The sequence below is a fragment of the Ranitomeya imitator genome, chromosome 2, assembly GCF_032444005.1.
Source record: "Ranitomeya imitator isolate aRanImi1 chromosome 2, aRanImi1.pri, whole genome shotgun sequence".
NCBI classification, from domain to species: Eukaryota; Metazoa; Chordata; class Amphibia; order Anura; family Dendrobatidae; genus Ranitomeya; species Ranitomeya imitator.
In genome coordinates this window covers 38,171,548-38,187,952 of record NC_091283.1, presented here as the reverse complement: position 1 = coordinate 38,187,952, position 16,405 = coordinate 38,171,548, and the positions used below count along the sequence as shown (strand labels likewise).

Genomic DNA, 16,405 nt, shown 5'->3' with positions numbered 1-16,405 from the left:
CTAACATATATGAGCACTGCACTAAACGCTGAGCTCAATTATGCAGGTTACAGAACTTAAAGAACACCTGTTATGCAAAAAATTAAATTCCTTGTAAAAATCCCTGAGCGCCCCTACTTCAGCTGCTGTTTTTCATTTTGGGCTGCATTGCTCCATTGCAGAGATATTCACATTTGTTGATTCTGGAGAGCAGTATGTGAAATCTCTGCTTGTAGTGCAACTGAGTATTTCTTCTGAATCTTCTCTGGAGGCATACACTTTCACCCATCCCTCCCAGACGCAAAGAACCACAGCTCAGTATCTGTGGCTGTCAGACTGCTAGATCAACTGCTGAGCTGGGATTGGCAGCGTCTAAGAGGGAGCGGTAAAAATCACACATCCAGAGGGAAGTCTCTGAAAAAAACGCTCACTTGCACTACAAGCAGTGATTTCACATACTGCGCTCCAAAAGCAACAAATGTGAATATCTCTGCAATAGACTGTCACAGTGCGAAACAGAAAATAGCAGCAGGATCAGGGGAGCTCAGGGATTTTTACATCAATTCTTTGAGCAAGTGACAGGTCCTCTTTGGGGTATGTTCACACAGGGCGTTTTTGCTGCTTTTTTTATGCTAATTTTCAGCTGCGTTTTACAGTACCAGCAAAGCCTATGAGATTTCAGAAATCTCATGCACACACATTGGGTTTTTGTGTGATCAGTATTTTGCACGTTGCTGCGTTTTTTGGACACAGAATGTCACTCAGCATTTTTACTGCGTTTTTCACCCATTGACTTGAAGGGGTGTTGAAAAAAAAATGCAGCAAAAACACAGGTATCATTATTTGCTGCATTTTTGCCGCTGAAAATTCTAGGACATTACCATGTACAAAGAGAAAAAAAATGCACATAAACCTTCGTTTTTGACGCAGCTTCTTTCCTGCCAAGAAGATCAGGTTTTACTGCAGAAAAAAAAAAAAAGCAGCAAAAACGCCCTGTGTGAACTTACCCTTAAAGGGAACCTGTCAGGTGATTCATGCAGCCCATAGTATGGGCAGCATGATTGTACCCAGGTATAATATTCTCTGAAACACTGGAGCATTTAAAGGGACATTTTCAAAGATATGATGTACAAGTTCCTATGTATTCATAAGGGAGAGACCAGTCAAGCACCTGAAGCAGCACTGAGAGAAACCATCCGGAAGTGGCGTCAGACTGATTTGGTCTCTAGGAGGCAAAACTTACTAAAACAAGGTCTTCTTCCCGAAGAGTATTCCGAAAATAGGAAGAGATCCTCTCGCTCTACTCGAGTCTCAGTCTTTAGAGAATAGGCCTTTGGGGTCATGCAGTCCTTCAGTTTATTACTGAATGAAAAAGTGACCAAGAACCTGGTACATGGGCCAACTTTTAAAAACAAACAGCAAAGAAAAGGAACGAGAAGACCAAGTTAACCTGATGGGATTACGGTTTGCCCAAAATGCTCACTTAGCATGTGAAACCTTTGATGATATCACTGGGGTAGAAAGAGATTGTTAAATCCATAACGTCTTTAATTCCAATACAAAATCCCTATAGCGTTATGCCCATTAGGACGTTCTGTCTTCCATCATCTACTCTAAGCTCACAATCTGTGGTCACAGAGTCAAGAAGTGATAATATGATTGACAGGTGTAGACCAATTGGAGTAGATCGTGGCTTCACACAGGAAGCTTCCTGTAAAGGTATAACCGAGAGGGTAGTACCTGTTATGTTATTTTGTCAAGAAATTTAGACTTTAAAATATGTTCTTCAGTGCGTGGGGCTTAATGCATCATTAGAAATAATCATATTTAGAAATAAGAACATCAAGACTAAGACGTAAGATTCACACAGTGACTAATGTCTCACGTTCTTTCTCAGACCGAGCTGCTACTTAGAAGAACCCTCTGTGGTCATGAGGATAATAGATGACCCACTTCATTCTCGCGTGGCTTTTAGTGGACCACCAGTTCTGTATGTTGTATTAGACATACATGCGATGTGGCTGCCAAGGACCCATTTTCACATAATTTCCCATATACAGCCAACTACAATAAAACTAGACGCGGAGACATAGCACCGTGACCCACCGAGACTCTACCTCCATCAAGATTTAACCATTTCGTTTGTGAGACTTGATTTTAGACAATAAAGAGGAGCTGTCACCAGGTCAATAGTGTGCAGTTTTTGCTCCTATTTCATTCCTGCTGCTCCCCCGAGAATTACAGATTTTTTTTTTCTTTTAAACCCGCCATACAGTTCTAGAGTTATGTGCCTGTTTATTAAGTGGTGGTGCGGCTCACAGGTTAATCATGCAGCCTAAAGACACGCCCCAGAGGATCCCGAGAGTCTCGCCTGTTTAGTAAAGAAAACAAAAAGGTAGAACTAAAAAAAAAATGCTAATCTCTCTAAAACCGTATGATGGATTTACAAAAACAAAACATGAAATAGTCAAAGAAGCAAAGCGAATACAAGTGCAACATCTGCACACAACATCTATACTATTCAGAGTAACAAACATCCATAAATTCATGGACAGTTCATAAAACTGGGCACGATATCCAATGTCTATTATATAAAAAAAATTACCCCAAAAAATAAAAAGTATCGATTTTCCAGGTCATTGTCCTCAGAATACTCAGAATTAGGGTTGAGCGACTTACTTTTTTAGGGTCGAGTGGGGTTTCGCGAAACCCGACTATCTCAAAAGTCGAGTGAAATCGGCCGATTATCGCGAAAAGTCGGGGATCGACCAAAACACGAAACACAATGCAAAGTCAATGGGAAATCTCTCTCTCTCTCTCAACAGAAAAGCTGGTGTTACACATTGCAAATCGCTACAGCGCACAAGCGAGAAGATGGCGATAGGCGTGCACGCCCCTAAGACCTATGTCATCACTCTGCCCACGCTCCTTCATTGGCTGAAAAAATGGGGCCAAGCGCATCATACGAAACGCGACTTTGGCGCGAAGATTGCCGACCGCATGGCCGATCCCACACTAGGATCGGGTCGGGTTTCATGAAACCCGACTTTGCCAAAAGTCGGCGACTTTTGAATTTGTCCGATCCGTTTCGCTCAAGCCTACTCAGAATAGTTATTGATTAGTAGCAGGTGAACAATAGAGAAGTAGGGAACCTAGCCAGGAGTCATCAGCACAGGGGGAAAGGTTAGTAGTAGTGATGAGCAAACGTGCTCAAATAAGAATTTATCAGAGCATGCTTGGGGCTAATCGAGTATCTCGGGAGTGCTCGAATACTACCGTATGTTTGAGTCCCCGCGGCTGCACGTCTCCTGGTTGCTCAACAGACGCAACGCAACAATCCCTGCATGTGTTGCAGCTTTCGAACAGCCGCTGAGACTCGAACATAGTATTCAAGCACTCCGAAGATACTCTTAGCACAGAAGCATGTTCGCTCATCAATAGTTAGTAGTCAATATTAGGAATCAAAGTACAAGTACCAAGAAACAGAGGACAAAAAAAAAAATAGTTTGGTAAACCTAGTAGAGAACAGTTTTCTAAACTATTTTCCTAAATATTTGTCTACCTGAAAACTAATATTTTTTTCCATCATTTGCTTATTTCTTCAAAGATTTTCTCGAGGTCAGGCCAGAAATCGTGGTCCATACACGGACTGTAAAACTCAGACATGTGAAGCCAGCCTAAAGGTGTGAACGCTGACAAACACATAAACCAATATAACATATAACCTATCACCAGTGCTGTGTTTAATAAAAAACAACAATAAACCACAAAATTAGAATGCGATAAAATTGTATCATTTCCACAGAGCTGCAAACAATAGAACACAAAAAATAAAATAGAAAAAAAAAAACAAAACAAAACATACAATGGCTTGTTTTTACTTGTAAGGGTAGGTGTATGAAGTAGTGGTGTCAATGTTTAGAATATAAAATATATCAGCTTTTAAAAATATAAATCTAGATAAGATAGATAAAATGTATTCTAGTGGTCTCAAGTAATTCATATCAACTATTTGAGGAACAGAAATTTTCCAAAAATCGTTTATTTGTACTTTACTTAATGACTCGAGTATAAGCCTAGGGTGGGAAATGCAGCAGCTAAAAATAGATACCAATAAAAGTAAAATTGAGACATCAGTAGGTTAAGTGTTTTTGAATATCCATATTGAATCAGGAGCCCCATATAATACTCCATGCAGTTCATAACGGGCCCATAAGATGCTCCATACAAAATAGGCCCAATATAATGCCCATCATCATCAGTCTAGTTTATGCGGATATGCTTAGGCTACTTTCACACATCAGGTTTTTTCTTTCAGGCACAATCCGGCAAATTTAAAAAAAAAAAAAAAATGGATCCGTTGCAAATAGTGGAAAACTGATGCAACTGATCCGTTTTTTAGCTGGATCCGTTTTTCTATTTTTAACCCGGGAATGCAGTGATGAGGGAAAGAGAGACCCCAGGACGGAAAATCTGCTTGATTTCAATGCAAAATGCCTTAAGAACCGGATTCAATGTTTCACATCTCCGTTCCATGCATTTTTGGCCCGTTCTGTCACTCTGCACTTTTTTCGCCGCACAAAAAAAAGTCCATCTGGACGTTTTATCCGGCTGCCAGAAACGGCTATTCGGATGGATGTGGAAAAAAAAACAAAACTGATGGAACGTCTGGCCATCAGGCCATCTATGGGAAAAAAACGGATCTGGCGTAAAAACAAAACTAATTCTTTTTTTTTTTTTTTCAAAAATTGCCGGATTGTGCCTGAAACAAAAATCCTGATGTGTGAAAGTAGCCTTACCGTACTGTATATCTGCTGCAATCGAAAAAAAAAAAATGACATACTCACCTCTTGTCGCTGCCCCTCAGCTTCGCCGGTTCTCTGCAGTGACTGTTCAGGCAGAGGGCGCACACTGATCACGTCATCGCATCTTCTGACCTGAACGTCACAGCTGGAGGACGCGGAAGACAGCGCGGCGGTGGAATGGGGACAGGTAAATATCGCAAGTGCCGGGGGCCTGAGCGGCACAGGTACATGGCCCCCATAGCACGCCGGTGTCCCTGCCTGCTCAGGACCCCGGCACTTATCCCGGTGCCAAAGCCGACCGCCAGTCCTGTCAGCAGCCACCGACACACTTACCAAGGCTGCAGCGGAGCGCGGACATGTTCTGGAAACGCCGGGGACCTCCGCACTGGGACAATGATTCGTGTATAAGCAGGAGTTATTCAGTCCCTTTTTTGGCTGAAAAAGACCCCCCTCGGCTTATACACGAGTATATACGGTAAGTCTTTTTGATATTCCACCGGTAGTGTGGAGGCGTAATAAAAGTGTTTGTTTTTTTTTATGCATAGAATGCATAGCATCATGCATCTCGAATACATATTTGATACTACACATTCTACGCAAGAGAAAAAAAACCTATTTTATTACATATCCACACTACCAGAATATCCAAAATTATTATATATTTTTTCCCTAATTTGTCCCAAATTACTTCACTTGTAAACCCGCCTGATGAAGGAGCCTGAAAACTGGAACGAACACTTTTGTAATTTTTTGGCATAAAAGTATTTACATAGTTTTTTTCGGGCTAACACGGTAGCACAATATAATAATTTCTTATTGTACATCCTGAAAGAATAATCTAGTTCCATGGGAAAACAACTCTAGAACGACAAGTCACCGGCAGAGCGCTACACAGCTGGCAAAAATGAGATTCGAATCATTTCTAATAATCTATAAATTATATAGAATATTAATTATTCTGTTCTCATTTTTGCCAGCTACGTATCGCCATGCCAGTGACTTGTGTCATTTTCCCCTGTAACTAGGGCTCCTATGTACACAGTCTCCTTCTTATGTTCCCTGACTGTGTCCAATACATTTCGGAAACAAATGCTTCGTGCAATCTTGCGGGAATATTAAAAAAAAAAAAAAAAAAAAAAGGAACCCATGACCAAGTTCTGTGAATGTCCTTGGTTCCCAGATTGGTAGAATGGAGGTCTACGATTAAGGAAAAAAAATAAAGTAATCAATCGTGCATGCTGTGATTTTGCAAAAATGCCACAAATGCACTGTCGACTGAACTTTTTATGCACCATACAGGATCTATTAGGTCGGTATCTACATTTCCTGTGTTTTTATCTTCCTTAGATCAGAAGTATGTCTGTAGGATTCCTAGGCATGGCGTTCTACACTCTGTTTTCGATTTAAAAATGTAACTTCAATTATTCTATTTTTCGGTTATTATTGGATCCTCTCGACAACTAGAGTAAGTGATAGCCATAAGAACATGTTTGGTATTTTCTTTCAAGCTGTAGTTTTAGAATTGTAAATTATAGGACGAATGTAACCCTTTAGTTTAATGTACATCATGTACAAAGTCAGCAGAAAAAAAAAAAATTAAAAAAAAAAACACAATCTTCTTTGCAAGATAAAGGACCAGCAAAAGTGCACAAAACAGAAAATCAATCACTGCATCTAAATTGGGTAATTTACCAATTTCTGAATCACATATCATATATGCTTGTTTATTAAAGAAGATGTTTCCCTGCAAGAAGAAAAAAAAAAAAAAAAAAACTTTCTTGACAACACCAATATATAAATTATCCAATAATTATACTTGGATCCTGCAGAACCCATGGCAAATGTGGCCTAAAGGTCACTATCCAAAATGAAGAAATGGAGTTTTCTTGCTTAAATGTGGCTCTTTCACTATACAAACTGTAAAAAAAAAATTAAAAAAAATACTGGCATATAATTAAAAAAAAATTAATATGTAAAAAAGTGGTTCTAAATCTTACAACTAAAAACATGTAACAATTTTGAAATGTTCTGTAACCAGAACACAACAATATTATATAATTTTTCTTTTTTTGTAAAGAGCCGAATTTTGGATATTTTATTCATTTACATTTGATGACACTATTACAACTTATTTTGATCACATTTTGATCACAATCCCCCTTTTTTCTTGAACAGTTGATTGCTCTACATATTAATCTGAACAGACAATGACATGTTGTATAAATGTTCTATTCTGGTCACGGAACATTTCAAAATTGTGTTACACTTTTTTTATTTTTTAGTTGTAAAATTATTTAAAAAAAATGTAAAAAAAAAATAAATTGAATTGCCACTAAAACATCCAGAATGTTAACACTTTCTGGCAGAATTTCAATGTTTTTTGTACAGGAAAGATATATATCTTTGTACCGTGTTAGCCAGTAGACAAAAAAATGTTTAGAATTGAGAGTCCTCAGTGGTTGATACCTTTTAATGGCTAACTGAAAAGATGGTAATAAATTGCAAGCTTTCGAGACTACACAGGTCTCTTCATCAAAATAGAGACATCCCTGTATCAGAAGCCAATCGACCGTCCAACATACCTTAAATGGGACAGTTTCCATCCAAAACACATAAACTCTATTGTCTACAGCCAAGCCATCAGATACAATCGTATATGTTCCAACCCAGTGGATAGGGATGAACACCTTGGTCGCCTCAGAAAGACCTTTTTGAATCAGGGCTACCATCCAAGAACAATTGAAAACAAGATCACAAGAGCCACCAGAATATCAAGGAATCACCTGCTACATTACAAAGCTAAAGAAGAAAATAACCGGGTGCCTCTAGTTGTTACCTACAATCCAAATCTGGAGGTGCTAAGGGGAGCTGCATGGAAATTACAACCTTTACTACAAAAAGATGCCCGCTTACAATCCATTTTTCCAGACCCCCCACTACTGTGTTTTAGGCAGCCCCCAAATCTAAGAAGCATCATTGTCAAGAGCTCCCTGTCCTCTCCAACAGCTGCAGGTACCTTTCCTTGCAACCAGAAAAAATGTAAAACCTGTCCATTTATAATGACCACGGACAAGATAAAGATCCCCAATTCACATCAGGACTACAAGATCCCAGGTACTTTCAGCTGCGTCACTTCTAATGTGGTGTACTTAATTATTTGTACTAAATGTCCAACTGGGGGTCTGTATGTGGGGGAGACAGGGCAGAAACTGAGAACAAGGATGAACTCTCATCGCCACACAATAAGAGAAAAAAGAATGGATCTACCTGTGGCAATACATTTCTGTCTCCCAAATCATAGCATTATGGACATGAAATTACTTGTGTTAAAAGGTAACTTCAAATCTCAGAGACAGAAGAGTCTGGGAATACAAATTGATGACGACCTTTGACAGTCTCAAGGCAGGAATGAATGTGTTGCATGGATTTATGTCTTTTTACATCAACTAAGGAACTCGCCTCTCAGACTATGAGGGGTAATCACAACAGAGACCCTAATCAGAGGACAATAAAACAATCCTTATCTAAGAACTGGCCCAATATTTATGGACCTAACTGTTTATCACTCATGGTAATTCTGCTTCATGTCACCCGTCTTATCCATGGTTCCCCCCCCCCTTTTTTTTCTGTGCTATGTTGTGCTTAAATATGTGATTCTTAAGAATTTGCGTTAGGCTGTGTTGCACACGTTGCTGTTTTTTCGCGGTTTTTACCGATACCGGTTTTTACGTAATAGGATTTTACAGAGTCCACGACAGCACCCACAACGAGAGAGGGGATCCGCCCACCTTCCGGACAGGAACCTACAGGTTAAAAAGGGGCGGTCCCCCTCGCCCTCCAGTTTGTGTTCCAGAGTACAAGGGATACCGCCAATGAATCAGTACATGACAATATTATCTTAAACACTACTAAATACCACCACCTCTATAGAGTGATCTCTAAGGCACACCTTCCAACAGAGTGCAGGAATAAGTAACTAAATACGGGGGGGAATGTATGGGTGCTGTCGTGGACTCTAAAATCCTATTACCGGTACGTAAAAACCGGTTTTCCTATCGCCACGACAGCACCCACAACGAGAGACTTTCAAAGACTATTTAACTGGGAGGGACCACAGCACTAAGTACTGAACGGCCAAACTGTAAGCTGGAATTGGCAGATAGATCAAGGCGATAGTGCTTATAAAAGGTGGAAGGTGATGACCAAGTTGCCGCCTTACATATCATTTCAATGGGGACATCTGCCTTCTCCGCCCAGGATGATGCCATAGCCCAAGTGGAGTGCGCCCTGATGCCTTCTGGTGGTGTTACTCCCCTGGCAGAGTAGGCAAGACATATCGCTTCTCTAATCCATCTAGCGATAGAGTTCTTCGTGACACCAGAACCCTTTTTCCGATTCTGGAAAGAAACAAACAAACAGAGCCCTACTCTGCCTCCAGCTTTGTGTCCTATCCAAGTATTCTAATATCGCCCTCTTTACATCTAGGGTATGATATTTTTTCTTCTCTTCTGAACCTGGATTTTCATAGAAAGATGGTAAATAAATCTCCTGACTTCTATGAAATTTAGTTGCTACTTTTGGTAAATATGCAGGATCAGGTTTTAAGATAATCTTATCCTGTAGAATTATTAGATAGGGAGGATCTACTGATAGCGCATGTATATCACTGACCCTCCTGGCAGACGTTAATGCTAAAAGTAGAGCTGTTTTTAAGGTTAAATTTTTTATCGAAATAGAGTCTAATGGCTCGAAAGGAGGTTCAGTCAACGCCTCAAGCACCAAAATTTAAATCCCAAGGGGGTATTCTTACAATATGGATTGGGTTAGAACGCTGACATGCCTTAATAAACCTAGCAACCCATCTATTACCAGCTATATCACTGTTATATAGAGCTCCCAAGGCTGAAACATGAACTCTTAGAGTGTTGACTGCTAAACCCAATTCCCAGCCTTTCTGAAGGAATTCTAAAATAGCTGAAATCGGAGCCTTATCTCCTAATGGTTGCTGATAAAACATAAGGAATTTCTTCCAAATTTTTGTATAGATCTTCGTAGTGACCTCCTTTCTGCTTTTCAATAAGGTGGCTATTAAAGCATTAGAGAACCCCCTCTCCCTCAGAAGCTCCCTCTCAAGTTCCAAGCCGTTAAGTGAAGAGTCTCCAAATTTGGATGACGAAATGGACCTTGAGAAAGGAGTTCTGGAACCACTGGCAACACCCAGGGATCGGACACAGACATTGTCCTGAGGAGAGAGAACCAAGGCCTCCTGGGCCAGAAGGGGGCGATTAAAATCACTCTGGCTCTTTCCTCCCGGATCTTTCTGAGAACTATCGGAATCAGACACATTGGGGGAAAGGCATATGCCAGCTGGAAGTCCCAACGGACACGAAGTGAATCCACTATGAATGGTTGGTCTACTATGTGTAAGGATGCGAACCTCCTGACCTTCCTCGTAGCAAATAGATCTATTATCGGCAATCCCAACAGATTGACTATTTGATCGAATATCTGTTGGTTTAGGGACCACTCTCCCTGACGAAGGGAATGGCGACTGAGATAGTCCGCCTCTATATTGAGTTCCCCTTTTATGTGAACTGCTGACAGGGATTGTAAGTGATTCTCGGCCAGACAATATCTGTGCTGTAGTGGTCATTAGGGATCGTGACCTTGTCCCCCCCTGATGATTGATGTAGGCTACCACAGTCATATTGTCTGTTTGTATCTGTACATGCGAATTCCTCAGGGATGGTAGTAAGCAAAGAAGAGCCTGATTGACTGCAGCAAGCTCTCTTAGATTTGAGGAATTCTGGGACTCTTGAATCGACCATCGCCCTTGGGTTAGAATGTCTCCCATATGGGCTCCCCAACCGAACGGACTGGCATCTGTTGTAACTACATTGTCCGGAGTGATGGTCCAGAGAACTCCTTTTGACAAATGTGCTAGATTGAGCCACCATCTCAGATCGTGAAGAGTGGCGGGTGATAATTTGAACTTTCTGCTTAGAGCACCGTGAAGATCTTTCTCTGCTTGAAGAACTTCGTATTGAAGCATTCGGGTATGAGCCTGAGCCCATCTCACCGCCGATATACACGCAGTCAAAGATCCTAGTAGAGACATTGCGTCTCTTAAACTTAAGTTTGGAACTTTCCTTACGGCCATGATCCTTTGAATGATCTTCTGCTTCTTCTCTTCTGGTAGGAAGGATGACTGATCTTCTGAGTCTAGAAGAACTCCTAGGAACATTTGACGTCTTGTGGGTTCCAGTTTTGACTTTTCCCAGTTGATTATCCATCCGAGTTCCTGTAGGGATGATATTATGGCATTTACCCTCGCCGTACACTGAGCAATTGAATTTCCAACTATTAAAAAATCGTCTAGATAGGGCACTACAAGGGTTTCCTTTTCCCTGATATCGGCCATTACTTCCGAAACAACCTTAGTAAAAACTCTAGGTGCCATGGACAGGCCAAAGGGCATTGCCAAAAATTGGAAATGTTTAATCTGATGGTTTACCCATACTGCCATCCTGAGGAATTGCTGGTGATTTCTGTGAACTGGAAGATGCTAGTACGCATCTTTTAGATCCAAGACCGACATGTAGCACCTAGGAAACAAAAGCTTAGTTGTTGATTTAATGGATTCCATCTTAAAAGCGTGGTACTGAAGATATTTATTCAATTTACGTAAATTTATGATAGTCCTAAAGGACCCATCAGGTTTAGAGATTAAGAATAGCGGAGAATAAAAGCCCGTCTTCTCCTGATGTTTTGGTACTTCAATAACTCGCTTTGTAAGCAATTGATGAATCTCTAATTCTAAGGCCTGTTGTTGGGCCGGAGTGTCCAGCGATGTTATTACAAAATGATTTGGGGGAGTTCTCAAAAATTCTAATTTTGACCCTGACTCAACTACCCCCATTATCCAGGCACTAGAAGTTATCTTTCTCCATTCCTCTGAGAAGAACCTTAGTCTTCCCCCTACTGGTAGATCTGTTCTATCTGTAATTACGTCTACGTCTTAAGAAAGATGAAGGGTTCTTATAGTATCCACCTTTCTTCTTTTGATCCGACGTCTCCCAGTCACGATTATATCCCTGCTGGTCTGACTGGAATTTTCTGAAGGGCATGCGTCTCCGGAAGGCATTCCTAAAAGTGGGATTAAATGTTTTAGGAAATCCCTTCTTTCTGTCTTCTGCTTTTGCAAGGATGTCATCCAGCAGCGGGCCGAATAGGTACTCACCCCTACACGGAATGGAGCACAATTTGGCTTTTGCCTGAGCATCCCCCTTCCAGGTCTTTAGCCATAATGCCCGCCGGGCTGCATTTGAAAGACCCGCTGATCTTGCAGCCAATTTCAGGGAATCAATCGAGGCATCCGCTAGATAAGCCGCTCCTTCTCTGACCTGAGACAGGGAATTTAACAATTTATCCCTGGGTACTTTAGCTTTAAGCTGTTCTTCCAGCTGAGTTACCCAGACCATAATTGATCTAGCCGTACAGGTGCCTGCGATTGCGGGCTTAAAGGCTCCAGATGACGCTTCCCACGACTTCTTAAGGAGCATGTCAGCCTTCCTGTCTGAAGGATCTTTAAGGAGTCCTACATCCTCTAATGGTAGCGAGGCTGTTTTCGAGGTAGAGGCTACTGCCGCATCTACTTTTGGGATCTTCATCCACTGGGATAAGGTGTCATCCTCAAAGGGGTACCTCCTTTTTGCGGCCGAAGGTAAGAACCCTTTATCCAGCTTGTCCCACTACCGTTTGACCAGATCTTTAATGGAATCTACCACCGGGAAAGCTTTGCGACTTTTCTGGCTCAGCCCTGCGAACATGATCTCCTGGGTTGTTTTCGGTTCTTTACTCTCTGCAACCCCCATAGTTGCACGGACTGCCTTAATTAAAGTCTCCATATTGTCAGTGGAAAAGCAAGGCCTTCCCTCCTCATCTGAGGAGGATGGTGAAGAACTCTCCGAGCACTCGCCCTCTTGCAACGAAGGGCTGGAATCGGATACCATCTCCATACTGCTCTTCTCATGCTGTCTAGATTTAAGGGACAATTTTATTTCTTCCCTAATTACTTCCCTCAAATCCGATACACGGAGGGGGGCCTCTTCCTCTAACGTACGGTATATACACGTTTGACATAATTTCTTTAAATAGGTGTCAGGTAGTGGCTCTGTGCATAACGCACACTGCTTATGCTTAGATTTTGAGACCTTTTTCCCCTACAACAAAGCATAGTATAGAAGACCGTTTTGTCAGCCAATGGCTCAGATATAACACTCACCACTGCTGATGAAATTAGAGTACCGGTTTCTGAGGGGGTGAGGTGCGACGTGATGTCGGGTTGCCAGGGACCTGCTGCCCACGTGCCACATCTCCACTATGAGATCTGCTGCTGCTCCTCTGTTCTCCTGTCTGTGTTCGGCGTCTCCTGTGGAAGACATGTTGCCGCACACCACTCACCAAGCGCTGCCTTCTTTTCAAAGGTCCCGCGCTCCTCCTCCCGGCCTCCTCCGGAAGTCGTTGGTCCACTTCCGGGTCATAAGCGCCGACCTGCTCCTGCAGCATCGCGCGCGTGTGGACGACCCAGGGCGGCGTGCCTTCCCCCGGGAACGCCACCGCTCCTTGCCAGACGAGGGGGAAGCTGGACACAGGACTTCCCCCGACGCTGCTTCCGGGCCCCCGACTCTGCCGTTCCCCCCAGACACCGCACAGAGGCTTGGCGGACCCGGGTAAGAGAACGAAACCTGTAGGCTCCCGCCGTCCGGACAGGAACCCAAACTGGAGGGCGAGGGGGACCGCCCCTTTTTAACCTGTAGGTTCCTGTCCGGAAGGTGGGCGGATCCCCTCTTTCGTTGTGGGTGCTGTCGTGGCGATAGGAAAAAAGATGCTATAAAACCGCAAAAAAAAAAACAAAAACGCATACAATAAGCATCTCATCATTTAGAATGAATTCCGCACGTTTTGTGCACATGATGCGTTTTTTCCCGCAAAAAAAACACATCGCGGTAAAAACCGCAGCATGTTCATTAATTTTGCGGGGTTTTTTTTGCGGATTTCCCACTACAAAATGCATTGGGAAATGTCCAGAAAAAAAAAAACGCAGCAAAACCGCATGCAGATTTCTTGCGGATTTCTTGCAGAAAATGTCCGGTTTTTCTCAGGAATTTTCTGCGAGAAATCTTGAACGTGTGCACATAGCCTTAGTCTTTGCCTGATGAAGAAACATGTGTAGTCTTCAGTTAGCCATTAAAAGATATCAACCACTGAGGACTCTCAATTCTAAATATTTTTGGTGCATTTTTAAATTAACATAATTTAGTACTTTAAGACTTTTCTTTAAAATGTAGAAAAAATTGGCAGCTCACCTCCCTCAGAGTAGACGAAGCAGTCCTGGTAACAGTAGAAAATCCCCCCCAAAAAGCACTAAAGGATTGAAGTAGTTCACACACAAATTCAGCCTTTGATTTGGACACATCATAAAAATAGAAAAGAAAGAAAGAAAAATTAATTTATATATATATATATATATATATATATATATATATATATATATATATATATATATATATATATATATATATATATATATATATATATATATATATATATATATATATATATACACTCTTTTTTTGGGTCTGTTAAGGATTCTTGTTAAACCACTTCAATGATGGAGCGCATTTTTATTTTCTTTGCCTCTTTGTGATTCTAAAATTCCACTTAGAATCAGATGATTTGTAATGTCAAACCACAAATATAAAAAAAAAAAAAAAAAAAAAAAATGCAATAAAGAAAATATAAATAGAAACAAATGGCACATATTGTCTAAAAATATAAAAACAGACCTAGAGAACTCTGACATTTTGTAAAGAAAAAACAAAATTGTAGAATTTTTATTTTTATTTTTTAAATAAATTTGTGAGGAGGTTCTTGATCAATATCATCCTAGAGTGGGAAGAAAAGATTTGTTCCCCCCCCACAATTTCAGTTTCTTGTATAAGCTTTATATCCAATAATAAAAATTAGACTTTATATGTAAGTATTTACAGTAGATGAACATTAATAAAAGAAATAAATAAAACTGGAAGGAACATTGATTAATAATTCTTTATAATTATTTTTTTCCCCAAGTCAAGTAGAAGCAGAATTACTAGGATTATTTGCTAAATAAAATACAAAAAAAAACCTCAGTGGTAGTATTACTATAAACAAAAAAATAAATAAAATGCAAATATGATTATATTAATCATTAGTACTGCAAATTAAAAAAAAAAAAAATGCCGTTAAATAAAAAAGCCAAAAAAAAGGTACATTTTATAAACTACAGTATATTTTGTTTTTTGATTGCCAGATAATTTAGTGAATATTAAAATTGTAAAACACAAAAAAAAAAAATTATATATATATATATATATATATATATATATATATATATATATATATATATATATATATATATATATATATATATATATATATATATATATATATAATTCTTTTCCAAGATGATCAGCTCCTTACCGGTTAGCAGAATAGAAAAAATTACGAGAAAAGCGAAAGCTGAGCGTCCGAGCTGAAGCTTCATTTTTGCCGGAATGGAGAAATAATTATTACGATGGTTATTTCTACATTTGACCGTCTTACCCCCCAGAGCCCACCCATATGTCACACCTTCTGCTTTACCCTGTATGATTCACTCATCGTGGAAAATGTGGTTAGGCTGTTTGGGGTTAGCTATCAAAGCGTTGCCTTAAGGGTGACCACCGGCGTGTGCTGCCTCGAAAAGTGTTATCGAGCTCGTGATCTGTCCTCCTAACGAGGCCAACGTCGACTCTAGAGGAAGTCGGTACGGAGACCACAAGATTTAATTCTTGAAGTCAGCAAGGATTTATCACCGATCTGCTGTCCGTAGAAGAGGCAAAATCTACAAAATTATCTGTAGTGGAAAGGTGATCTGGACGATATCCCACCATTAAACCCGGTTACTTTTATTCTGGAATAAATAACTTCATCATGTAAGGCATACGCAGCGCACACGGCATACGCAACACACACGCCATACGCAACACACACGCCATACGCAACACACACGCCATACGCAACACACACGCCATACGCAACACACCCGCCATACGCAACACCCCCCCCCCATACGCAACACACACGCCATACGCAACACACACGCCATACGCAGCAGGCACTGCTTTATGACACAACTGGCCATCTCCACCTATATAATCGACGTCAATCTCAAAATCACACACCTGCTCCGTGTTCACTTGAAACCCGTCTTTGTGCAAAGCAGGGTTGTTTCCCCAGCGCTGAAAAGAGCAGCGTGTAATGTGCATGCGCCGTCCTTTCAGAGAACACCACATAGACGCCCAAACGAGGCAGAAGGGTGAACTGAATGGCTTGGGAGAAGGTGCCGAAGCCAGCCAGGCACTACCCACTGGGCCAGCGCCCATTTTTATACGACGCGGAACACAGCTCATTTGCCACTAATTGGGGAAGGGGATTACAGTGGCAATTATAGGGTGGAATTTCCTGTAATGTTCACTCATCCCGTCCCAAGCTTGCCAATCCGTTGACTTTTGTAAGCGGGTACAAACCCTGCAAGA

The 16,405-nt window shown here is 41.0% G+C and overlaps 1 protein-coding gene across 1 annotated transcript in view; it reads right to left on the bottom strand.

Moving 5' to 3' along the window:
• LOC138661665 (immunoglobulin superfamily member 6-like) overlaps positions 1 to 15,877 on the bottom strand; it is a 33,855-nt gene extending 17,978 nt beyond the window's left edge. Inside the window, exon 1 of the mRNA XM_069746507.1 lies at positions 15,309 to 15,877. Within this exon, the coding sequence (XP_069602608.1) occupies positions 15,309 to 15,372 (64 nt within the window). The 5' untranslated portion in view covers positions 15,373 to 15,877. The remainder of the gene's footprint in view (positions 1 to 15,308) is intronic.
• Positions 15,878 to 16,405: the final 528 nt, after the last annotated feature.